Source organism: Falco naumanni, chromosome 8, assembly GCF_017639655.2.
Source record: "Falco naumanni isolate bFalNau1 chromosome 8, bFalNau1.pat, whole genome shotgun sequence".
NCBI lineage: Eukaryota > Metazoa > Chordata > Aves > Falconiformes > Falconidae > Falco > Falco naumanni.
This window is the reverse complement of record NC_054061.1, coordinates 39,418,969-39,444,119: the sequence shown is the minus strand read 5'-3', so window position 1 is coordinate 39,444,119 and position 25,151 is coordinate 39,418,969. Positions and strand designations below refer to the sequence as shown.

Sequence of the window (25,151 nt, the reverse complement as noted above, 5' to 3'; positions counted from 1 at the left end):
GCGGAAAGGGCGGGGCCCGGGTAAGAACGCGGGTCGGGGTTGGCTGTGACGGGAGGGCGGCGGGCGGGGATTGGCCGGGGCGGGGCGACCGGCGGAAGCGGCGGCAGCGGCGGCGGCGGCGGGGTGGGGTGCGCGGGCAGGCCGGCATGGAGCCCGCCGAGGGCCCGGGGGCGCTGAGCTTCCACGGCGACGAGGAGATCATCGAGGTGGTGGAGCTGGGCCCGCCCGGGCCGGGTGAGACGGGGCGCACCGCGCTGCGCACCGGGCAGGACCTGCGGGGGCTCCGGCCTCCCGCCGGCGCACCGGGCCCGCTCCGGCCCCGCCCCTGCGCCAGGCCGGGCCACGGGCCCCGACCCGTTCAGCCCGCGGCCTCTCCCCGGGTGGCGCCTCGCTCCTTTGCAGCTCCTCTGCTCCGGGGCTCCTGGCCGCGGCGGCATCGGGATCGCGCGTCTCCCCCGCGCTGCCCCGTCCCTCAGGTCCCCCGTGGCCGCAGCCGCCTGCCCTGGATGGCCGAGCCGGGCAGGCCTTGAGCTGCCTTCTCACCTTTGCTCTCTGCAGATGACCTGGCTGACGAGATGGAGGACGTAGACTTTGATGATGAGGGGGCGGAAGAGCCCAGCGCTGAGGCTTGGGAGACGGAGGATGATGAGGGGGTGGAGGACAGCATGGAGGCACAGGATGACAGCGAGGTCACGTTCTCCCTCCACTCGGGTGAGTGATGGGCACAGGTAGCCGCAGCTGGGGGTCTCCCTCAGGGCCTGCTCCCTCCCTGGCATTCCCCAGGGTAAGGGGGTGCAGCAGGTCTCTGCCAGGCTGTTGTCTCCTAGCCATTCCTGGGACAGCCGTCCTGACTCAGTGCTGCCTTCAGCTGCGCTCGTTTCTACCTTACATTCTGGTAGAGAAGCCATTTGGGCCGCTTACCATGGCAGCTCGCCCTGGGCTCAGCAGACAGCCTGTGCTGCTTTTCCTCCATGGGAAGAATTGATTCCCACTGGTTTGGGTTGGGAGGTTCAGCTTGCTGATATCCTGCCCAGACCCAGTGCTATGTGGGGTTTGGATCCCCTGGGAATGTCAGGTGAGGCATGAGTGGCATCCAGGCCATGCAGCCTGTCTTTATTCTTCTGTGAAGCTTCTGTTTTCTGTGTGAGCCTTGACCCCAAGACCAACACGTTGGCGGTGACAGGTGGGGAGGACGACAAGGCTTTTGTGTGGCGTGTGAGCGATGGAGAGCTCCTGTTTGAGTGCTCAGGTGAGACACTTGAAATTGTCCAAGTGAGAGGCTGTGTCTCCTCCCAGCCATGTCTCTCTGGACGTGCTCTTTCCCAGCTGATGCTCTGCTGGAGTCAGGCTCCTGGCTGTCCTTCATGGCTTGGCCTGAGCAGTCTCTGTCCCCCATGTCTTCAGGACACAAGGACTCGGTCACCTGTGCTGGCTTCAGTCACGACTCTGTGTTTGTGGCCACGGGTGACATGTCTGGTCTTATCAAAGTATGGCGGGTGGATGCCAAGGAAGAAGTGTGGTCCTTTGAGGTGGGAGACTTGGAGGTGAGTGGTGGGACCTCTGGTGCTGTGGGGAGCTCCTGGTCTGGCATCTGGGACTCATCTGGGTGGCAGGAGGGATGCCACCCCCATGATGCTGTCTGTCCCTCTCTCTGCCCAGTGGATGGAGTGGCACCCTCAAGCCCATGTGCTTCTGGCGGGCACAGCTGATGGGAACTCCTGGATGTGGAAGATCCCCAGCGGAGACTGCAAAACCTTCCAGGGCCCTGCGTGCCCAGCCACATGTGGCAGGATCCTGCCTGATGGTGAGGCACAGGAGCTGTTGGGTGGGGAATGTCAGCAGCTCTGTGACTGATCCCAGCTGTCATCATCTGCCCTCCTGCTTCTGCCAGTCTGTTGCTGAGCCAGGAGGTGGAGGGACAAGGGGAGCTCTGGCTCTATCTGCTGGCTCTGTCTCACCCAGGGAAGCGAGCGGTGGTGGGGTATGAGGATGGGACCATGCGCATCTGGGACCTGAAGCAGGGAACCTCACTGCATGTTCTGAAAGGTAGGGAAGAGGTTAATCACCTGGAATGCTCCTTAATTGGGGAACCGCCTCTTTCAGTGCCTGCCAGGTGGAGTGGTGGAACCCTCCGAGTCCAGGTGCTGTTGGGCAGAGCCTGGAGCCAGGCAGGGTGGAGGCTGCAGGAGGGTGGGTTTCGAGGCCCACAGGGTCTCAGCAGAGAGGCCACGTGGAGCTCATGCCCCTCCTCATCGCCCCCCAGGCCAGGATGGCCACCAGGACCCCTTGACGTGTGTAGCTAGCAACCAGGACGGCAGTCTGATCATGACGGGCTCTGTGGACTGTCACGCCAAGCTGGTCAACTCCGCTACGGGCAAGGTGGGTCCGTGTGAGTGGGGGCAGAGCCCGGAACCCCGGGGGACCGGCCTCCCGAGCCCCTGTCGTGCGCCGGGCCCGTGTCTCCGGGCGGATCGGTGCGCTGCCGGCCCCAGCAGCCCTGTGGTGCCCAGCGGCAGCCAGCAGGTGGCGCCCTTCGCCAACACAACCGCTTCCCCAGGGCGGTTCCGCTGGGCTCCTGGAAGAGTTTCCCCCTTGCTAGCGCTGAGGACCTGAGGTTTTTTGGGGTCGGGCTGGGCCTTGGTGTCCAGGGAACGTAGGCGTGATCCCGGGTACGGAAGGGGACCTCGGTGCGGCTGGGGGTCCCCTTTCCCTCCCCTCGGGGACTAGTCCGCCTCCCTCCACCCAGGTGGTGTGTGTGTTCAAGATGGAGAGCATGGCCCCCAAGGCCCCTGCCGGCGAAGGCGAGGAGGCAGAGTCCAACTCGGTGGAGTCGCTGGGCTTTTGTAACGTGTGAGTGTGGGGACAGCTGCTTTTCAATGCTAGATCTAACAGGGTTGTTACAAACATCCATTTCCACCTCTTGTGCTCATTCTGCTGCCATTTCTCTCACCTCCGTCCTCCCCAGCTGGCTGTGGAGATCCCGAGTCACTTGGGTGTGACACAGAGGACAAGGGACACCAGCTGCCCAGTCCTGCCCCCACCACGTTGGGGTGTCTGGGCTAGCCTGATGGACCACTGTTTGGCCAGGATACCCTCTAGACATGGCTGCTGGGGATCTTTCCTACCAGGACATTATCTTCTCCCTTGTAAACCTTGGGTTGGTTGCTGACTCTTGACTGTCCTGTCAGGTTTCCTGATCGGGGAGTTTCATGGTCTGGCCACTGGGTTGTCCTTCATCTTCTTGATATGCTGTAGTCTTTAGCACAGAGTTTGCCTTCAGCCTTGATTCTCCACATGCTTCCATCCCGGTTTCTCCCAGGCCCACATAGTGCCTGTTCCCCTCTCTGCAGGATGCCACTGGCTGCTGTAGGCTACCTGGATGGCACGCTGGCTATCTACGACCTCTCTACACAGAGCTTGAGGCATAAGTGCCAGCATGAGGTACTGCCCTGCCCCCTCTTCCTAGGCCTGGGGGTGGGCTTTGGGCCCTTCTGAGATCTCCCTTGGAGGCCAGGGGCTTTCCTGGGGCCAGTTCCCAATTTGCACTTCTCCCTCAGCCCCTTGGGCTTCCCCAAAGGCAGCCGCAGTCCCTGCGCACAGGATGTGCCCCAGAGCCTGGCCCTGGGGTCTGGCTCTCCTGTCTGTGGGGATGGCAGACAACACTGGGTGGGGCATGTGGGGGGAGCAGAGACTTGCTGGGGAACCCCAGTGTTTACTCTGTGGCGTCCTCCTGCCCCAGTCAGGGATTGTGCAGTTGCTGTGGGAGGAGAGCTCAGCCGTGGTGTACACCTGCAGCCTGGATGGGGCTGTGCGGCTCTGGGATGCCCGCTCGGGGAAGATGATCAGCGAGTACCGAGGGCACTCAGCCGAAATCCTCGACTTCGCCGTCAACAAGTGAGCAGGAAACTCCTAGACCCTTTCCCTGAGGGGTAGAGTAGACCAGGGGTGGCAGGGGCCTCCAGCCTCAGGAACTTGAATCATGAGCTCTCTCCTTTGGGTGCCCCTGGGGTCTGGTCCCAAGGGGGGGCGGTGGGGGGTGGGGCACAAACCAGGTCCATGCTGAGACTTGAGGGTCTCAAGGGGGAGTAGGGCAGATCAGAGCTGGGCTAAGGGTGTTGGTGAGGGATGCTCAAAGCCCCATCTCTGAGCCCTGTCTCCCCCAGGGATGCCTCCATTGTGGTGACGACCTCTGGTGACCACCAAGCCAAAGTGTTCTGTGTCCAGCGCCCTGATCGCTAGGAACTGTGCTGAGGGATGGTGTCCTGGCTCTGCCAGGGGGCTTGTGTACAGAGGAATGAGGGAGACGGGTTTCATGCCCTTCTCCAGTGTGTGCTTTGTAATTTTCCCGCCTGCCCTGCTTTGCCCTCACCATCTGGGGGCCAAGTGTGGGGTTTTGTATGAAAATGTCTTTTAATTATATAAATTATTTCACTTAACTGTATGCCATCCACTCTGCTTGTTGGGGGGAAGAGAAACAAAGGCGTCAGGGGAGGAGGGAAGGGTGCAGATTGCTCACTGAGGGTAGGACAATCCTCTTCTGTGCAGTCCAGGAGTTCCCTAACACAACAGGCTACTCACTCCTAGACCTGGGCACAGCACCCCCACTTCAGCCCTCAAGACAGAGATCACCAGAAGTAATTTGCTCTACAATACAGTAATTATCCAAATACCCCTTCTGGGGCAAGGCCACATGCATTGACAAGCCAAAGCCCCACAGCCCCTTAAGATAGAAAGATCTCCTTTATTAATGAACCCCAACAGTATTTCTTCAGATACAGGAGTTTTGAACTCAAATACTCAGAAGAAAACAAGTTAATATTGCATTATTCTCATAAGAAATACTGCAACTTATTTCCGGTAACATATTGCAAAGCGAAACAGCTTGAAAAGAAAAAAAAAATTAAAAAAGAAAAGAAATTAAGTCAATCAAACTGGAATTAAGGTTTTGTTTCTTGGAACGATCGAGTCCTCGCAAGCACAGCTCGTTTCTGCAGATTACTCCCCAAACTGTCGTACAAACAGACCCCGATTGCTTGAATTCCTTATGAGCCCACAGAGGTGCAACATTAAAAGCTACGATTATCCGGGTAGCAAGTGCCCCAACCTTTGTCCTCCACGGCAGCTTCAGTGACCCTGGCGTTAACGGGTTGTGAACGTCTTCCCCCTGAAAGAATGCAGAAAGAGGTCAGCACAGTCCCCCAGCTGTTTTGGGGTCCCCCAGGGCAGCTACAGGGCTTTTGGTGGGGCATATACTTGCACCGAGCTCTCAAAGCCAGGCAGGCACCGCTGGTTCAGAGCTCACAGGCATTTATAGCTGCGGAACCAGGTCACGGGGCTATGGGGAAGGGCTGGCTTTCACAGAGGGGACAACCCCGTGGCCCCAGAGCAGAACAACAAAGGGGACATGCCAGGACACACAGCGAAAGGGCACCAAGGGGCCTCTGGGATGAGCAAAGGGTAAAGGACCCGAGGGAAACACGTTCACACAACTCTTCTCCACCCACTTCCCTCTGGGCTGTTTTATTCACAAGAGGGAGCCAGCTGGCCAGCCAGCGTGGTGGCCTGGGAGCGCTCCTGGCCCCAACCACCTGCTGGCCAGGGGCTCCAAGGAGCTGCACACGCACCAGCCGGCAGGAACCTGTTCCAGTGCCCACAAACCCCCGGGAAGCACGGGGCCACTCTCCCCCGGCCCCGCCGTGAGCTGGAGCTGCCCCCAGAGCTGATCAACCATGTTTAACACAACAGGGGAAAAGCCCCACGAATGCCACATGGACAGGCCCGGGGACGCACACGCAGCGGAGACGCTGGGGCTCGCAGAGCTGTGTACAAGCCTTCCACATAGGACCTGCCCCTACAGGATTCACCACAGCCCCAGCTCCTCAAAGGACATGTGAGGCAGTAAGTGACTGTGGCAGAGGGAGCACCAGGGGTCCTGGGAGTCCAGTCACCTCAAGACACCCAAGCAAGCACTTGACTGTGAAACACCCTCCTCTCTCAGATGGGGTCCCAGCACATCAGGCCCTGGTCTGGTGACCCCCACAGCATCCCAGTTCTCCCCAGACTGGATTATGTCAAGCTGAGAAGGAGCAAGCTCATCGCTGGCTGAGAAGCCCAGGGAGCTGGGCCTCGCTGTGCTACTCACGTGATTGTTTTCATTTCTTTTTTCTCTGCATCTGGACGGGCACGGTTCAGCACCTTGAGGAAATCCGATGTTTTTGCCCTCATACGTGTGTGAATATAGGCCTGCGTTTTGTAAGGACAAAATGGGGACCTGTCAGGAGCCTGTATTCATAGCTGAGATTTCAGGACACAGGGCAGGAGCTATCTTTCTGCTTGCTGGGAAAGCACCTAGCTTTGCACGGCCATGGTGCTGTGAGGGGAGTTCAGGAGGCAACGGTGAAAATGGCTGCCTGAGCCCTGGACAACTGGCCTCCTGTTCTCAGAAAGGAAACCAGATCCAAAAAGGGGAAAAAAAATTCTACTTCGCTGCTACGATGGGAAGCAAACAGGCACTGCCTGCGCCCAAGAGCAGGGAGAAGGGGATAAACGCATCACTTGCCCCCCCTGCATGACTGGGGAGGGCAATGCCAGACCCCAGTGAGTTCTCAGGGGGCACCTCTGCCCTGTGGCTCCTCCGCTGCAGCACCCCGGTTGGATGGGCTGAAGCTACCCTGTATCCCCCATCCCCTCAGTACCTTTGAGCACTTGATGTGATAGTGCAGGTAGTCCCGGAATGTGTGGATCAGGTTTATGGTGTTGTCTCTGGCAGCAGCATTGGTGTGACGGGGGAACAGCACTAAAAGAGAGCGATACAAACTGTTAGTGCCTCCTGAGGCTACCAAAGGGCTTCACGTTCCTCCAGTACTGGAGGCTTCAGGGTGTGCTGCTCTGAACGCCTACTTGGCTCTCTATAAAGAGCCCTTTACTATGACACAATATAAAGATTAAGCAGCACTTGTGATTTTAAACACAGGGCTTAGCAGCACTTTTCCATGTCTCCCGCAGCAGCCTGGACACAGCTGTGCACTCTGGAGGATGCCGGCAAGGCCAAGTGCCCAGAGATGATGGCACTGTAGGAAACTGCATGATGCTACTTCAGTACTTTGGAGCAGCAAATGGAGGAGAGAGTTAAGAGGCAGACAAGGGCAGCCAGGCTGCTCAACTGATTTCAAGATCCAGTCTACCCTTGACCAGCTTGCTGGCCCCATGACAGAACCAGACTTGATTACTGCAGGGGCCCGGTGGCTTGCTCTTTCCAGAGGCTGCTGCTGTGCTAAGCAACTCAGATCCAAGGCCTGAAAGACCTTTTTGTCTGGATGACGATCTCCAGTTTCTCTGGAAAAGACCTTTTCCTTTGAACAGGGCAGGGTTTGGAATCGGCTCAGCCTTCAGCACTGCTGCCCAGGAGGAAGTGGTGACTGCTGGCCAGCACCTCCGCAGGCAGGGGAAAGTGGCTCTTTAAGAGATGGAAGTGTTTGACCCAGAGCAAAGAGGCACAGCTGGAGAAGCAGAACTCACTGTCCCACTCTCCGATTGCTTATCAAGCACCGCACAGATGCCTGCAGCTGGACAAGCTACAAATACACTCACATGAAACCTCCCACAGGAAACATCCAGTTTCCACAGTATTGCAGCAAAGCTACTCTTCCCTTGCTTCCAAATGCTGAATTTATTTTGTAGGCAGACACTAAATAGCTCACTGTCTACTTCCACACCTTCAGCAGAGCTGAGGTGACCCAGTACAGCAAAGGGACACACCAAAGGGGACAGACAACACAGAATCCAACTCCAGAGTCCCTTCAGCCCTCAATGACCAACTTGAACACTCAGGGAAGGTGAATTCCTTCATGCGGCAGCAGGAACCTCTCTCCTCCCCGAGTGTTCCCAGGCCTCAGAGCTGCCTGCTTACCAAAGGTGATGTAGCCAATATTGTCGCCAACAGCTGCGTCTGTGTCTTTCAGCTCCAAGGGCGGCTCCCTGTGGCTGAAGAGCACTTGTGGGGCTGTGTGACTGGCCCGGCGACCCTCCTTGAACTCCTGAACAAGACAAAGTTGAAGGTGAGTCCCACTGTGACAGTCCAGCAACACACTAGGAAAGCAAACGGGGTTTCCCCATGCCCACTGGACACTCCCATAGGGCAGCTGAGCAGGAGGTTTCCCTGTTTTCCCTGAATGGGATTAATCCATCAGGCCAAACCTTGGGAAAACAATCCTTTTTCCCAGCTAAACCAGACCAAAATGCACAGCTGTCCTGGGTTTGCACGTGGCCCTAGCACAGCCCCTCAGTTGGGGTGACTTTCAGCCACGGGTGTTTTGTGAAAGGGACACCCCCGTCTCAGCAAACGCACGAGACAGCACGGCTCCTGCCAGAAAGTCAAGACCATCAATGCTCCAGGGAAAGCAGGCAGTGCCCATCATCCCAAAGGAATGGAAATTCTCAGAAAGGGCTGCAAGGTCTCCATTGCACCTAGCGTAAAGACTCTTCCATGTGAGAAAGCATCTCCCACCAGGAGTCTTTGTCTAGGCATTAGAAGGCACCTATAGGGTTTGAAGATTATGTGCAAAGCCTGCTCTTCCTAACACTTCTCCACACCTTGAAACAACAGATCACTTCTGCCAGGGAACCTGACAGCAGCATGACCCCACCTCACATGAAATGAACTGGCTCTGCATTTCAGGACTTACAGGACTGTCCCTATGCCAGGCTGGGAAAGTCCAGACACCATTCTCCTGCCCCAAGACAGGGCAGCCTCTCCTCTGCCTCACAGACCCCCAGCCCAACCTACACATCAGCCACCTTGGCCTCTCCTCCCTTCTGAGCACAGCTCACCCTGGGAAGGGCAGGAGCATCTGTGCCCTTTTTAGAGAACCGAGTAGTTCACTGTGGTTTCCTTAACAAAATGCTTAGCTTGCACTTCGCCTGCTTATGCCAGAGGGTGAAGTACTTCAAATGGCTTCACTGGTTAGTTAATGGTCAGATTTTCTCCATGACAGCCCAGATAAGCAGCCACCATGTTCGACTGGGCTGCGTTATGCAAGAGCAATAGCTGGAGGGAAGGAGGCAGCGTGACTCAGAGTGGAAATTCTTGTGGCTGGGCAGGAGCAGGGTTTGCTGTTGTAAAAACGAAGAACTTGGGACATGGATACTCTGGGACAGCTGCTGCCTTGAAACCCTGCCACCTCCCCGGGAGCCTCACAAACCCTGTTTTGTTCACCTCATCCTCCTTCCGTGTTTTAAAAGCTAAATTCCAGGCTGTGGGATATGCTGGTGGGGAAAAGCTCAAAGCCAGAGAAGATGCCTTGACCATGGCTAAAGAACACAGAGAGCAGAACTGCGAGATTAGACTCCCATCACAACAGACACCGCCCTAGTGATTCCCAGTACAGGTAAACTGGTATCCAGCAAACTGGGACAGTAACTTGCTGTCCACAAGCCTGTCAGCAGTACAGCCTTGTACCCCTGAATGGATAGGCTAAATAAAGCTCCTCTAGCCCTGGGAACACCCTGCAGGGCCCTGCTCCGTGGCCATGACTGCGCAGGAAGCTGCTCAGGTGCTTCAGCAGACACAAGTGAGCTAGGTGGGCCAGCGACATGGATGAACACATGCACCAACAGGCACTGAACCTTCCTCAGCTGTAAACAAACGTCCCAATCACCACAGGCTGCACGCAGTCACTAAGAGACATGCAAAGCGTTTACTACGGGCTTCTGAATGCTTCCTGGCTGAATGGCAATTGCAAAGAGTAGCTGAATCCAGAGGTACTTGGCATTATCATGACAGATTAAAGCAATCTATTTGCAAACTAAGCAAATTCATAGCTTTGCAAAGCTTGGATTCAAGAGACCATCATGGCACCTGAGAGCAGCCACACTGAGCTATGGAGTCTCTCTACAGCATTTGAACATTAGCAGGAACAAACTTCAAGGTGAAGACAACTCTCAGCACCATCTCACCCCTTCTTCTGCCTCTACAGCCTCCCCACCATGCCCAGCTCCTCAGCTGGCTGGCAATCCCCCCACCACAGCCAGCTGCACTACAGGGCCTCAAGGTGGATACTGAAGTATTCACCATGGTGTTTCTCATCTGTAACAGGTAATATCTTTAATTGCCCACATGAACAAGACCATTGATAATAAAAGATGCCAATGCAAGTGCCTGGATTTGAAAATACACTGCCTATGCCATCCCAGTGCAGCTTGGAGTCCTGCAAAGAAAGCATTTATGTGCGTTAAGCTGCCTGTGAGCTCACTTCAGCCTAACATCTGCTTGTTTTGGCAATGCTTCTTTCAAGCAACAAGACATCTGAACTGAGGACCAGACCCTTTCCCCACAATTCAGTTTCCATACCTGCATAAACACCTTTCCGATCACCACATCATCGTCATCCTTAAATACTGTGCTGAACACAACTGTGACACGGTCCTTTTTTGCCTCAACATACCTGCAGATGAGTGAGAGAGGAGAATCGAGCTGTGAACCAGAGCCAAGAAGTACAACTGGATGAGAAAGCAACCGTGTGACAAGGTCAAGCAGATACAACAATCATTCACAGGCCTGGCTGCTGAAAATTTCCCCTCCCTCAAGACAGTATTTACAGGGAGCAAAACATTTCTGTTGGGAGTGGCCAATTCCTCTCCTGCATGCAGCCACAAGTGCTGGCACTAACAAGAGACTCTTGTTTAACACCCTGCAGCCTGAGGGATGAGCACTGCCCTCACTGGATAATTCTGACAGCCTAGGACAGGCCCTTATTGCCCTGACAAAGTACAGAGCAGTATGATTTCCTGACTTTCCACCACAACCTACAGCTGGCCAACTCCTGTACTGCTTGGTTTGAACACTTACATTGTCTCATCGTCCCTGTAGTGGATGACAGCCCTTTTTTCTCCTTCTTTGCCCTCTTCCTGGAATTTGAAATACTTCTCAAAGACTGAAGCAAAGCAGTTGCGCTTCAACATGCCAGCTTGGTGCACGATAGCATCCTTGTCTGCGGGAAGGTTCTCCAGGTCGTAGAGCAAAGAGACATTGTAACCTAGGAGGGACAGCCACTAACCTTAATTATCTATGCAAGGCCTTAATGAAGTCAGAGACATTTTCCAAAAGAGACATATATAGTCCCACCTTTGCCTTAAGCCCTCCCAGAAGCCCCAGGAGTGAGTGTTTCCTACCCCAAGTATCATCAGAAGCCATGGCAACACACCTGGAGCTCCTTCCTGAGCTCCCAGACACAAGTGCCAGCTCAGCTGCTCCCAAGTTTTTGCAGTGAGTAGGAAGAGATGCTGTCACAGGTAACCATGGTTTTCCTGTGTCTCACAAAGCGTCTTTGAGAAGAACAAAGACCCCAACTGTGAGGAACAGAGGCTTCCCAGAGGAGGACTGCATCACGAATTACAGCCTGTGCTGCAAGCTACTGCAGCCCTGACTTACTTGAGCCACCTTTTATATTGTCATCCATGGTACAGAGAGCCCCAGATATTAAGCTCTTGAAGTGCAGCCTTCATTTGAGCATTTCTGAAGTGACTGAAGTAATTTTGGAATTGCATTCACACACATGAAGAGTAAATGTTACCCCAGGGTTACCTGATTCAGGATTTACCAAGTAGCTTCCATAGACTTTCTTCAATACCTAGGAAAGAAATTAAACATTGAAAGCATAAGCTGTCAGGGTTGTTTCCTCCTGCAAAGCCCAGGCCATGTGTGGTCTTCATTTAGAAACATCAAATTACAGCATCTGCCTCTCTTAGTCTAAGTGAACTTGGACAAATACTAAGTCATCTGCTTCTAGTATTACTGGCTGCTCCTGCTCTAGGTGTAGCTCCCTAAACCGCCACTGACAGGGGATGCACTGCAGGACAGGACTGAGAGCTGGAACTTTTTAAAGTTCTTGCTAGTCTTGAACTTGTATGGGGTAGAAAACCCCTCCATACACCCCGTAACTTCAAAGGAGAACTGTAGCAGAGCTTGACACAACAGATCTAAGGGCTACAAACCCTTCTTCCCATTCAAAGGCAGATGCAAAGTGTGCCCCGTCCCTCTCCTTGTGGGAAGGCAAATTCAGAGCGGGGGTCATGTATGGCATGGCTGGGCGATCACCCACCCTGTCTCAGCCTACTGCAAGGGACAGATGGGGATGGAGAGGAGACTGCCAAGCAGCTTGGACGCCTCCCAGAAGCAGAGCCGCCTACAGCACAGCAAAAACCTTTATTCAAACGTAATCACTGCTGAATTTTACATCAATGGCAATTTTCAACTGAGCCATAGCTCTGTGTCAATGAGGGGGCTGGGAACAGGACGTATTTCACAGAGAACACAATAATGCTGTGGCAGAACTGGCTCTCCTGGGATGACACCCACCACCATGCAGAGAGGATGCACAGGTTCTCTGCATGTCAAAAACCTCCTTTCAGCAGAGAGCCTGCCTGCTGCAGCCCAGGGAGATGCTCTTAGCAGGAACCCCACTTTGCGCTCCTCACAGTGGAGTTTCACCAAAGATGGAGCAGAAGCAAGCTCCATCATCTCCAGGGAAGCACAGAAAGCAACAGTTTGCTAACTGGCAATTTAAAAGTGTAATTTCTATTTAGTCAGCACTCCCAAGGCAGTTCTACAGAGATCCCATTTTCACCCTAAAAACCTGGGAAGTTGCCTTCAACCAACCACCATGATGGCTGCTGCTGCATAGTGGCATCGGCCACTCACCCACCACAGCAGTTATCTTGGGATCAATCCATATTGATCCTCACTAAATATGCTGTGGGAGTTCCACCATTTGGGCTGCTTGACTCTCTTGTTTGCCAGCAGCGGTACCTTTCAGTAGCAGGCAATGCTGCTCCTAGAAAGCGCTGCACAAGGAACCAGGAAAGGAGGACACTCAAACGTATTTATTCTGACTTTGGTATGTCTTGCAGCAACTCACAGGAATTTACTTTGGGTTCAAACCACCTGTTTTCCACCAGACTCAAACTCATGGAGCAGTTTCCTTGTTTTCCTCCAAGGGCAGGCACCCAGAGGCAAAAGCCTGCTTAAGAGCCTTGGGTGAACCTCATTTGCTACTATGTGGAGATTTGAAAACTGACTCAGGAACTGAGTCATACTTCCTGCCTCAGCACCCAACCACAGCTCAGACAGGCTCCTTCTTTCTACCATAAATGGCTCTCCACAGCCCCGGCCCATTCAACAGGAACTGAACCGACTGCTTCACACAGCAGCAGACAAAAGGGAACCAGCCTGCAGATCATGATCTGCCACACACAGCAGGAGCCCATCACTTGCTCTCAAACATGGTTAGAGTAGGAACAGCAGCAAGGATTTGCCTTGGTGCCTGCCTTCAACTTGTGGACTCAGCACATCAGTCAGGGAAACTATTTCTATGTGCCCAGGCCTCACATTCACTTGGACTTTCAAAACTTGTGATGTCTTTTGACTTTCAGGCTTCAGGGTCATATAAGATGGCTTTTTATTCATGAGAGTGTGTGAACACACTCTGCCCTTGTCTTCCAGCAAAGTGGGACTCCTGGTTGGCCCAGGGCTGCTCCTTTGACCACTGTGAGATGGGAGCACAGGTGCTTCTCTAAGGGTTGGATGTTAGATCCATCAACATTGCAAAGACATTGCCTACACTAAAGACAGTATTTGTAGGCTCAAGACCCAGAGATGCTCACCTCATCAGCACCATGTTCCTGGAGTTCCTTGTAGAATTTCAGAGAAATACTGACCATCACTTTTGTCTTGTCTCCATTGGGGTTTGAAATATGGTAAAGGACTCCATCAAAGTCTATGAAGCAAGCAAAAGAAATGTGAGGGAACAGGAGCCAATTCCTATTTCTGAGGAAGGTTTTCCCTACATGTTCCAGGAACTGCATAAAGAGACACTGTTCCCCCTGCTCCAGCCCTCACACATACACCAAGAGAGAAACCCATAATTAAAGAAAGCAGTAATGTCATGTAGAGAGACCTGTTACCATTGAAAGAGCTGAAACAGTTTTGACACCTGTCCATCATCGAAAGTTTTAGTCTACTGTCATTTAGTATCCCTGGAAAATCTGCTTATGCTCAACACACGAGGATACAGACACAGAGAGATTGGAGCCTTCTGGATGGCCAGCACAGAAAGTAACTGACAAGGCCACCGGGCCAGAGCTGCAGCCTGGAGGGGAAAACATCTCTGCCAGCAAAGGCATCTCAGCTGCTGCCTGCTGAGACAGCTTCCACTTCACTGCAGACTGGGCAGAGAGGGCAGGAGGCAGGGAAAGGCAACCCTCCAGCTACCTAGCAAGCTCTACTTCCCCATGGAGCTCTGCAGCTTACAAAGATTTTTGATAACAGAAGCAAAAAATCGGTTGCTGAAGGAGCACTTGAACTTCCTTGGCACTTCTTGTCCTGGAGAGCAAACTTCAGGTGATGAATTCATCTTGCCTGTCACCCTGAGCCAGCTTTCTAACAACCCAAACTAGATGGTGCTAAAGACCTAATGACAAGTAGCATCAAGGGCAGGACTGGAGAATACACGAGGTAAAAAAGAAGAGCTAGGTAACAAAACCACACCAAAGATAGCTCTGCCACCACTGAACTCACTGCTGTGGAGAAAGTCCCAGGGAAGGTGAATGGACAGAGAAAATTGTGGGGCAGCTGACAAAGCCCCAGCTCTGGGGAGGCTGCAGGGTGCCCACACCATCTGTCCCTGCATGGCTCTCCGCCCCCTGCTGCAGTGCCCCACAGCAGGCATAACCGTGGGCAGACTACTTGAGCCAGCCCTTTTTTTCAGAGAAGTCAAGAGAGCTGCAGAGCTTACCTGCAAATGTTACTTCTACTGCCTCTGGTTTATTTCTAAAAAGCAAAGAAAACAAAGGAGGTAAATGAGAATGCAAACAGCAGCCTCCAAGCTGTGAAGAAAAGCAGATTAATTTCCAATGCTTTATTTCTCACAAGCAGCTCTACCTGAAAACCCCTCTGTCTCCTGCTGTTCAACCAGCAGGTAACCTTCAACAAGGGATCTTCAAATTCTCCTCATTCCTGTACCCACCAGTTCTACCTTAGATGATAGAAAATAGGTCTTGAAGCTGGCAGAGACTGTTATTATTTGTAGCTTATTAATAGATTTTGAGATAGCAGATTTCCAGTTAGGAATGTTTGAAAAAGCTAATTGTCACTATGGAGTTTAACAAGCACATTCTCCACAGAGAACAGCCACAATCCAGGTTTGGGGACAGAGGCTCCTTTCTAAGTTCCTGCAATACTAGTTCATGGAAGGGCCTTAGAGACTGAACAATCCTTCCAGACGCAGTGCCACCTTTGCCATCAACAGCAACTCTACAAACACACTGATATAACTCACTCACAGAGAGGACCCTTCTGCAAGTTTGGGGCTAGAAGTGAACCACAGAAGGAAACTTTCCAGATGTGCATTTCATCCCGCACCCAGCACATCCCTTTCAAAATACCCCAATACTATGCCAACTACCTCTGCAGGAAAACTGTACATCTGGGTTTGCTGTAACACTGCCCAGTGTGGTCTTTGGGATCCTCTCATCAGCAACAAGAGCACCTTGCAAGCCAAAGGCACATCACGTCTTATGTTGTGGGTATGAAGATTTCACAACATCTTAACAGACCCTATTTGCCAGTTTGTCCATGATTTGTAGATTAGGATCCTGTGAAAGATGTAACTGCTTCTGAAAAGTGATTTTGTTGGAACTGCCACTATAAACTGCTTCAGCAGCTCTGAGGGGACTAGTATTAATAGGCCATTCTCCAACAGGGAGCAATGCAAAGGTCTCCATCAATGACAGCAGGGGTGGAAAAATGAGAATAGGATAAAAATGCAGCTGTTTCACTGTGTATCTCCACTTACTTTTCAAAAGCAGTTGACATTAAACAAAGTACAGGCTAATGGCTGTTGCTAACAAATCTAGCCTCTAAAGCAGTTCATTCACACCCACCTGAACCAATGTACTGAAATAACTCCTCAAACCAAAGCCAGTGTGTTGAGACAGTCTTGTGGCCTCAACTATGCTGCTGCTTCCCAGAGACCAGCTTCAACCTTTTCACCAAATATTGCTCTGTCCACACACGTACATGCTGCTAGGTACTAGCTACACCTCGGTACATACACAGAGAAAGGCGGGGGAAGCAATGACTCTAATTTCCCTCACCATATTCTGGAAAGTTTTTAATGACTTCCCCCCTGCCCCCAGCAGAAAGCACTGTTCTTCCATCAGCTTTTTTGCAGACAGCCTCATTCCTGGAAGCCAGGAATGACCGTGATGTGCTAAATCTCAAGATGGGCAATGCAGGGAGACCAAGGCACAGAACAGCACTGATCCCAGACCATGCATTGTGTTAGCAACATTTTACTCAGGTGGAAACGGAGGAATTAACTTCCAGACAGAGATCCTAAGTGGAAACGATGAGGTGTGGCTGCTTCTTGAAAGTTATTAGCTGTGAAAAGCAACAGACCTTTTTGTTGGGAGGCTGGAGAGCCTCTGTCTTTTGTGCAGCATTGCTGAAGATAAAAACCACATGCTTGAAAGAAGCTAAGCGAGTGCACCCAAGGCAGGTCCTTTAGTTTAAGAGCTGTGCCAGCTACTTGTGACCTCTCTTCTGTCATCTCCCCTTCCTAGCTGGGCCTGAGACAGAGGCTTAGCAGGCATCCCTGGCTGCATGTTTAACCCAGGCTCTTGGAAAGGGGAGCGATTCCCCAAGCCACATCCAAGTCAGTTCAGCTCACCGAGTACTGCTCAGAGCAGAAATAAAAGAAAATCCCGCTGATCCCACTAGGTCAGTCAATGCAGACATGTTTCTTCTTTTAGAGTACCACACTCAGACTTGGGAATCAGCTTGGATGGCAGTATAAATTTTTATAAAAAAAGAAACCTATGTAGGAAGCTTTAAAGATAGCACAGTCAGGCACACGAGAGCTAGGAATATTAAAGAGGACACATCCTTAAACCATTGTTCCTTTTTCTCAGAGTTACACCATTCAAACCCCATTCCCCATGCACATGGAGCTGATGCCTCCCAGAGCCCCAGCTCCCAGCAGAGCCCCTAAACACAGCACCTCCCTCTCAGCAACACAGGGAAGACTGACAGCCAGCGCACTGAAGTAGTTTTACCTAGGAAGGACAACGATTCCCCTGCTCACTCACCCAGTACCCCAGGGGAAGGCAGAAGATCACTGGTCACATTATTTAAGAAGCTGTGTGAGACCATGTACCCAAAGTCGGTTAATGGCTCTGCAGGAGAGCCTTTGTTCTGCACACAAAAGCCTACCTCTAACACAGCCCCATTTTTGAACCTTTCATCGTGCAAGCATGATTTCTTAAAGAAGTTACTGTAACACTGATTTCCCCAAGTAGCTCAGTTCTTGTACTGGGGGATTTTGAGAAGGGGAGATATTTAAAGGAAAAGCAGGTAACTGGGCAGAACTTTGGTGTGCTGAATATTCAACTCCTTCCCGGCACAGCATCAGTGAAGCGAGCGCTCACGTGAGCTGCATACAGAGCTCCTTGCAGCAGCGCTGGCCCTGTCATCTACTGCAGGGTGTTTTTTCTGCCTTGCCTGGCACACGCTTAAGTAACCCAGGCCTGGCCTGGCCCAGGGGAGGACAGAGAAGAGTATCAGAAGTGTGGCTGGGAGCAAAGCAAGCTCTCGTAGCCCTTCACAGTTCAGCAGTCTTATAAGCCCAAAGTTTAAAGTGCTTCTATTTATCTCTCTGGCTCACCTTACCAAAGCTATCCTGGCTACTTAAAACGTTTGTACAACAGAAAAATCACCCATTTTGCTACCTGAATTGTTCCCCCATCAAGAATTCCCCAGGCAGAAGAGAGAGGAGCTCTCACCTCCAGCCTCCCGTGGCTTCTGGACTCACAGCAGACTTGCGCATGTCATCACTTCCCCTTGACCTTCCACCAACAGAAATAGCAGCAGGAACATGCTGAACACCCCGCAGAGGCACAGCATGTCCTCTTGGTGTTTAGCCCTCCCAGCCCACCCTGCTTTTGGGCAGGTGAAGGCTTGGAGCAGGGGATGCAGTAGGCCTGGCACCAGGGCTGCACCACTGCAGGGTGGGTACTGGTTACCATCAGGTTACTGGCACGATCCCAAAGGGCTCTGCCTGGTCCAGTGCTGTATTTTTCCCCAAAGCGTTGTTATAATATTAAATCTGTAATTCCCCCCTCCAAGCAATTTCACAACATTTAGCATGCTCCAGTGTCCCCTGCCTCAGTGATGAGACCCATCCACACCTATGGTGAGAATTAGCAGTTTAGCACCTCTGTGCAGAGTGACTGTAAACCCCAGCCATCCTTTTTGTGGTTTACTTTGAAGCAGGGTTCTGGGCAGCCAGGACCTCATTTGGGGTTCACTTCCACCCCTGATTCAAGTCTCTCTGAGAACCAGACTAAGCCTGGTTAAGCTCAGAGGATCTCAGACAGTACAGCCCATCCGCTCCTTGGGCAGAGACCTGCTGTGACTCCTGCAAGCTCCTTACCGCCAATGCTACCTGAAACATAGCCTCCCCCAGCGACCTTCCCTGTTTGCTACCCTCTGTCCCTAATGGACAATAAAACCAGCTCACATAGGGAATAACTGAGATGGCTCCTCTCTGCGCTAAACACCAAATCCAGACCAGGCCTTTCTGCAAAACCCTGCCTGAACTCAGATGCTAAAATGGCAGCTGTTCTAAGCAGCAGCAGCGGTCTGCTTTCTGATAACACTTACCAGGTTTGAAGTAAAAATCCACACCAAATCCCACCTACTCTCTGCTTTTAACAATAGAAGACCCTGACAGGTTTTATGTCTTCTTGCCCACATTCCTCCTACTTGTCTCCAAATGGTTCCTATGGTCTGTCTATCTAATACAGAGCCAGCTCTAGATCAGATTTTTCACCCCAGCAGAACATCCATGAAAAGCCACACTGCCCATGGAGAGACACCAGTGAGCACTTTAGAGCAACAGCAAACCTTTTTTTTTTTTTTTTTTTCTCTCTGACAGCATTTCCTCAGTTTTGACTCAACTTCCAGACTCCCCCGCTTCACTCTCAGGCCACAGGGGCTCTTAGCCCAATGTTACAACAAATCTAAGTACAGAAGAAGGAAGACTAATTATACAGGCCAACAACCATATTGAAGCACCTCCCACATAACAGTTAATACCTGTATCAAATAAAGGAGGATGGCAATTATTTTAAAAGCTGCAGGCATGCAGATATTCTAATCTCTTGCCCCAGAGGAGAGGGGCAGGGGGAAAGAAAGGGGGTATTTCAAAGCTTAAAGCCCTGAGCAGAGCTTTCAGATCACCAGAGTCAACACAGTTTGGCAAGAGCATGCCAGATTCAGTGACAGACTGCAGGCTCTCACCAGAGAAAGGTCACTCCAATAAAAAAATTATGAGCAATGTCTAAAATTATCTGAACAGTTCTTCTATTCACGGACCCTGCTCAGCTAACAAAAGCTACTCTGCGTAAGCTGCGGGAGCGTATGTAATCAAAGAGCTCCCATAGCTCTGGCAGCACACCCACCACGAACTTGAACAGGAGTGCTCTGTCAGGCGAGCAACACCAAGTAGCGTATGGCAGCCCCCATACCTGCTCCCTTCTCCTCTCTTGGTTCGGTGACCCCTCCGTGCTCAAGCTTCTCCCTCGCTGAGGGCCTGGCAGCCTGGAGGAGGCTGGCTGGTAGGAAGGCATTGGGATTCCCAGTGGACAAGGCATGAGCTGGTGCTGCAGCACGCAGGTCCAGGCAGGCCCACTTCCAGCCAGGTCTGTGCCCTGTACATCTCCGTTCCAGCTGCGGGTACGTAGCCCACAGTTCCCCACCAGGGCGATCCAGCGCTCAGCAGGTCTCTGGGGAAAAGCCTCATTTTGCACACACCATTCACTACACTTCTTTGGTATAGCAACTGATACCCACTCTTCTCTGGTGTCAAACACCAGTGGCTGTAGTGAGAACCATTCTCAGAGGATAATACAGAGCAGGCCTCTCTTGGGAACCTGAGATGAAAACTGAGGCTGGAGCAATGACAGAACAACTTGCAAAACCTAACACTGCAGATCTGGGCTGCTCTCCCATGCTGTTCCTTGTGCTACTCCTTGAAAGCAGAGCACTGCCTAGTTCCGGACAGAGGTGGCTCACAATCCATCATTAATGCAAAGTCACTTTCACTGGTGGCTGAAGCCAGATGTGCTGTGGCAGCCCAGGAGCTACTCTCAAACACCTACAACATGCTCAATGTGGATGGCCAAGGTTTACCACTAGTGCCACCTATGCCATGCTGAACCCAAGGATACTGCTTTCTGCCAGCCACATCATCCAAGCGCTCCTCAGAGTCAGGCAGGCTGTTTCAGCAGGTGAGGATGTGCTAGGGGAGGTGTGCAGCTCCAGGCTGGGCTTGTGAGGACACTGAGCCAGCACCTGCCACTGCTGCTGAAGGAGGGAGGGCTGATCCCTGCTCCTCAGCTGCACAGCCTTCACACAATGAATGAGATGAGAAAACTCATCTGGGCTAAAAATACCCAGTTTTGCCTGTTTAATTTTAGCCTAGGTCACTTCCCCAATCCTGCTTCCCCTGAAGCCACAACAACGCCTGTGTCAGCAAGAAGGAGGGGGTGGCAAAGAGCAACCTCTCTTTTCAGTGGGGCTGCTGATCTCCCCTGAAGTGCCACAGCGACAGATCACCACAGCCACTCCTGCAGGATGTTTCTCAGTCATACCTAGCAGGACACAAAGCTCCTCTACCCTCCCAACGTGCCTGACAGCCTCCAGATGCTACTTGGTCTCCCCACAATGAACTTACACACGTCACATCACGAACACAAAGTTCACACTACCTCATTTCAACCCAGCACTCAGCCTGCTGGTCTGAAAGGCTCAGCTCTACAGTTGACTAGCACCAAAGAGACCACAGATGGGAAATACCAAAAAGCACGTGGGTGCAGCTTCAGCCCAGCTCTCCAACTATCTCACAGGAACTGCTCTACATCAGGGAAGTTCAAGCTTCAGCTGTGTTCCTATGTAGCTAACAGTCATGAAGCCCTGCAGATTTGTACCTATTAAGAAACCAATGGTTTAATTCAGGATTCTCTTCCCTCCACCCCGACCAAGGGAAAAAGCACACTGTTCCCCAGCTCTGCAAATTTGTTTTCTTTTGCACAGTGGATAAATACTAAGTAACAGTTTGAGGCAGGTGATTAATTTATCAGAGATTTATAGCAATGTATGTATGGCTGGAAAACCAAACACCCTGTGAAGCAGCCTTGTGCCACATTTTCACTGGAGTCAGTTAAATTAGAGCAGGACAAAATGGGACAGCAAATCTGTTTTGGGAGGCAGTTCCTCCCCATGTGTTAAACAGAACAAGTACCAGGTACAGAGAACAAGCATGAAAATGTTTTATACTTAAATTGTTTGTTGTGGGTTTTTTCCTTTGTGGTTAGCAAAGGGAAGCAATGATGAGAAACAAAATCTTCCAACTGGTAGAGCTCATCCCCTCACATCAGGTTTCTATCAGAAATGGGAAAACCGAAGTATGACTTCAGCTTCTAGGTGACTTCTTAAGTCCAAATAAATTAGCCAAAAGCTTATGGAACATTTTATTCTCTTGACACCTACAAAAGCTCACAAGCTGCCTCATTTTAACACGCTTGTTCCCTGGTACTGCAGCAGTTCAATGCTTGGAAGTTTCAGCAGCAAATTTCTAACTCCAGTTATTTCAACAGATTCTGGTAGCTTTAGGCCTTTTATTTAAAAATGTGGTTGTTTTAAGGAAATGGATTTAAAACAAGAAATTACAATATTAAATAAAGAAAAAAATCAGATGCATTGATTACCTGTCACTACCTTGATCTAAATACCACCATACAATGGTGGCTGTCCAAGGATGTGATATTTCCATGGGGTTTACCCACAAAAACAAACTAAATTTGGAATTACCCTGTTTACAGGTGGATGCTGCCAAGCCCCAAGGACCTTGTCAAGGGAGGACTCTCAAGACACAGATTAGGCCCTGCCTCGAGGCCTGATCTCTGCAGCCCTGCTGAGGCACCTTCCACACTGGGAACTCCAGAGAGAGCTGATGGACCTCCACGCAGAGGGCATTTTGACATATAATATACGACAATAATATTATGAGCAGTTATTAGCTCCAACTTCTAAATTTGACCTCATTCTATACGATAAGGTGAAATATGAAGTGCCTCTCATCTGATCGTCCAGGAAAGTTCTGCAGGGAGCCTGCTGAATCATGGCCACAATGCAGCCATGGGAAGCAGAGGGGAGCAACACAGCCCATGTCACAGAACAAGCCTCTGGCAAAGGATTTGGAAATAAACCTCACCTTGCCTGACTCCCAGCCTGGTGCTGAAGCCACCAGGCACACCTGGCTCTGAGACAACCACTACAGCCAAATCTGTGCATTGCATCTGCCCCAGTCTTGGTTTAGAGCAAATAATGCAAAACCAATTCTGTCAGTGTCTAGACTCACTCCTCCCAGTTGCCGAATCCCTCAAAGCCTGACCTTGCCCTGACTGTCCTGTGTCCATTCCTAAGACAAGCCTTGGGAAAGGCATCACCAAAATCATGAAATACAGGAAATCCCCTCCTTTCTCCAGGCTCGGTGCCACAGGAATGACCCCAGAACCGTGGCCAGAGGGAAAAGAAATTTAATATGAATAAACACTGCATAACACCCATTCCCTAGAAGACTTGAAACCAGGACAGAAAAAAAAATACACCTCCCTGCACATCTTGGAACTTTGTCTCCACCCTGTGCTTGCCTGAACAGGAGGGCCCCAGCATAAGCAGAGAAGAAAATGCAGAAGTAAATAACTTCCTCTCCTCCAGCAACACACTCAAGACAGAAAACTTATCTAGAAATGACATCTAAAGAAAAGAACACGCCATAGATGAGTAAGAGGCAGAAGCAGAGCACCATCAGCAGCACTATGAATTGATCCAGGAACAATCAGTATGTCATGCAAGCATGCCAATGCAGAAGCAAGGAGGCTTTGCTGTACTGTGAAATGGAAATTTTGGGGGCCTGTGGGCTGGTGCAGAGTGAGCAAGTCCAGCTTTGGTCACACAGAGTTGGGGTTTCAAGGTGCATTTAAATGCTGCAGACTACCACCTACACATCACCAACACAGGGACACATGCACATTCTTCTCTCTCCAGCAGGAAGAGTGCCTTGGTATAGACTAGTGATGAAATGAGCATTTTTGACACACACCATCAACCTCTGTACATATAATATTTTCTAATGGATGCAGCTGCAATACCATAGTAGTCACCCAGGAGCTCTCTCTTCCCAGCGTGGTGCCTGCGCTCTGGGGAAAGGAAACTTGTTGCATTAAATGATCAAGCTCAAGAAGAGTAAAAAGCCTGCAAGCAGCTCAGCTATCCTGCAAGGCAGTGCAGTCTGTGAGGTTATTTTATGAAAAAAAACCCCCAAACTCAAGCAACAAGTCAACTGAGAAGAGAAAGCAGAGGAAATGGCCTCTGTCAAAGTTCTGCACACAAAAGGCTGAGAGCTTCAAAAGCCGCTGAAGGAAAAGGTGACACACAAAAAGGCACCTGCCTGTGTGTGGGGTCCCTTCCCAGAGCAGCCTGGCCCATGCTATTTGAGGTGCCAGGGCAGGCTCCACCCTAGAGATAACACCACTGTGCTTTGCTTCTCAAGGCTTTGTCTCCGTACAAAGGTGCCTGGTGTTACTCACGCCAGCAGACAGCACGGTGAGCCCTCGAGTAGCTTGGCTACAGATAAGGACATTTATATGAAAGGTACTCTCTTCCAAGCTACGCTGTGCTCAGACAAGCACCTTTATAGCCCTGGTGCAACACTCGCAGTAAACAATCACTAGCTCCCCAGGGACTCAACTGTCCCAGCCAGACATGCAGGTGCAAACCAGCACCTCCAACCATGCCCCTAGGCCAGGACACCCACCAGGCTGGCACCAGGGGCTGTGGGCCTACATCCCTCCTGCTCTGGAAAGCAAAGGGGGTCAGGCTGGAATCTGCTCCCCACCCACAAAGCAGAAGGCTGAGGCCACAACTCCACACACAGGCTTCCTGTTCCTCAGCTCCCCACACACATTCTGTACCAGTGCTGGCACTATGCTGGGCCTGTTCTTATAAATGCGGCTTTACCCAAAGCAAACATCCCTGGAAAACTACCTTTCCCCCTTCCCAACTCCCTCCTTGCCCAGGCCCTCTTCTCCAGCTCTGCTCCCTCAGCCCACCTCAGCAGCGCAATCTCCAATACCCTCCCCAGCTGCCTCCTCCCTCCCCGGGCTGCCACACTACCCCAGCACTAACCAACCCGTTCAAGCCCCACTCTGCCCTCTGATTATGCCTGTCTGACTTTGCTCCCTCGTCCCCCAGCCCTTCACTCTGCCCAAGCTATGATCAACTCCACGGCCCCCAGCTCAGTTACCCCAGCCCAGCCCACCCTCCCCCAGTACAGACCCTCCTCCCAGCACTCTCACCTCGCAGACCCCTACCCTGTCTCAGCTCTGCCCTTCTGGCTCCCTAGACCCCCACCCCACCTCAGCACCAACCCTTCGTCATTCTCCAGGCCCCCATCCTGCCTTGTCACCATTCCTCCAGCCCCCATCCCGCCCCCGTACCACCTCCTCCAGCTCAGCCCCTCCATCCCCCGACCTCCACCCTGCCTCGGCGCTCCCCCCGGCCCCGCTCAGCCCTGTCCTCCCACGGGCCCCCATCCCACACAGGCACCACCCGCCCCGCCACCCGCTAGGCCTTCCCCTCTGCCCGGGCCTCTGGCACAGCCCTGCCCCCGCCAGCCGGCGTCCGCCCTTCCCTCAGGCCGCAGCCCCGGCCCGGCCCAGCCCCGCCGCCCCCGTGCCCGTCAAGCCCGTCCCGTCCCAGCGCCCCCGATCCTACCCGGCGGCCGCGCCCTCGAACTTCAGCGTGAGGGTCTCCTCGATGATGCGGTTGTTGACCTCGAGCAGGATCATGTCGGTGCCGGGGAGGGGAGGGGCTCTCAGGGCACCGAGGCCGGAGGGAGCCGAGCCCGCTGCGCGCACCGGGGACCCGCCCGAGCCTGCGCCGCCGCTTCCGCTCTCGCGCCCGCACGTCACTTCCGGCCCCGGCGGGCCGACAGGCGGCAGAGCTAGCGTGCCCGCGCCTCCCGCCCCGCCCT

At 52.3% G+C, this 25,151-nt stretch overlaps 2 protein-coding genes across 3 annotated transcripts; one reads left to right on the top strand and one right to left on the bottom strand.

Annotated features, from left to right (window-relative positions):
• Positions 1-87: 87 nt before the first annotated feature.
• On the top strand, positions 88-4,436 carry LOC121092425 (angio associated migratory cell protein). The gene is made up of 11 exons (XM_040603446.1): positions 88-234; positions 559-711; positions 1,130-1,249; positions 1,405-1,544; positions 1,660-1,804; positions 1,963-2,046; positions 2,264-2,379; positions 2,747-2,850; positions 3,351-3,441; positions 3,740-3,894; positions 4,164-4,436. The coding sequence occupies exons 1-11, from the start codon at positions 147-149 to the stop codon at positions 4,237-4,239; spliced, it is 1,272 nt and encodes a 423-aa protein (XP_040459380.1). The 5' UTR covers positions 88-146; the 3' UTR covers positions 4,240-4,436.
• Positions 4,437-4,721: 285 nt separating this feature from the next.
• Positions 4,722-25,093, bottom strand: ARPC2 (actin related protein 2/3 complex subunit 2). Of its 2 annotated transcripts, XM_040603447.1 has the most exons (10): positions 24,893-25,093; positions 14,790-14,824; positions 13,660-13,772; positions 11,582-11,627; positions 10,847-11,033; positions 10,349-10,442; positions 7,910-8,036; positions 6,696-6,796; positions 6,143-6,243; positions 4,722-5,164 (listed from the first exon to the last, which is right to left on the bottom strand). In XM_040603447.1, the coding sequence occupies exons 1-10, from the start codon at positions 24,964-24,966 to the stop codon at positions 5,140-5,142; spliced, it is 903 nt and encodes a 300-aa protein (XP_040459381.1). In that variant the 5' UTR covers positions 24,967-25,093; the 3' UTR covers positions 4,722-5,139. The 2 variants fall into 2 exon arrangements, with proteins under 2 accessions (XP_040459381.1, XP_040459382.1); XM_040603448.1 differs by lacking the exon at positions 14,790-14,824 and having other exon boundaries at positions 24,893-25,057.
• Between the last annotated feature and the right edge of the window lie 58 nt (positions 25,094-25,151).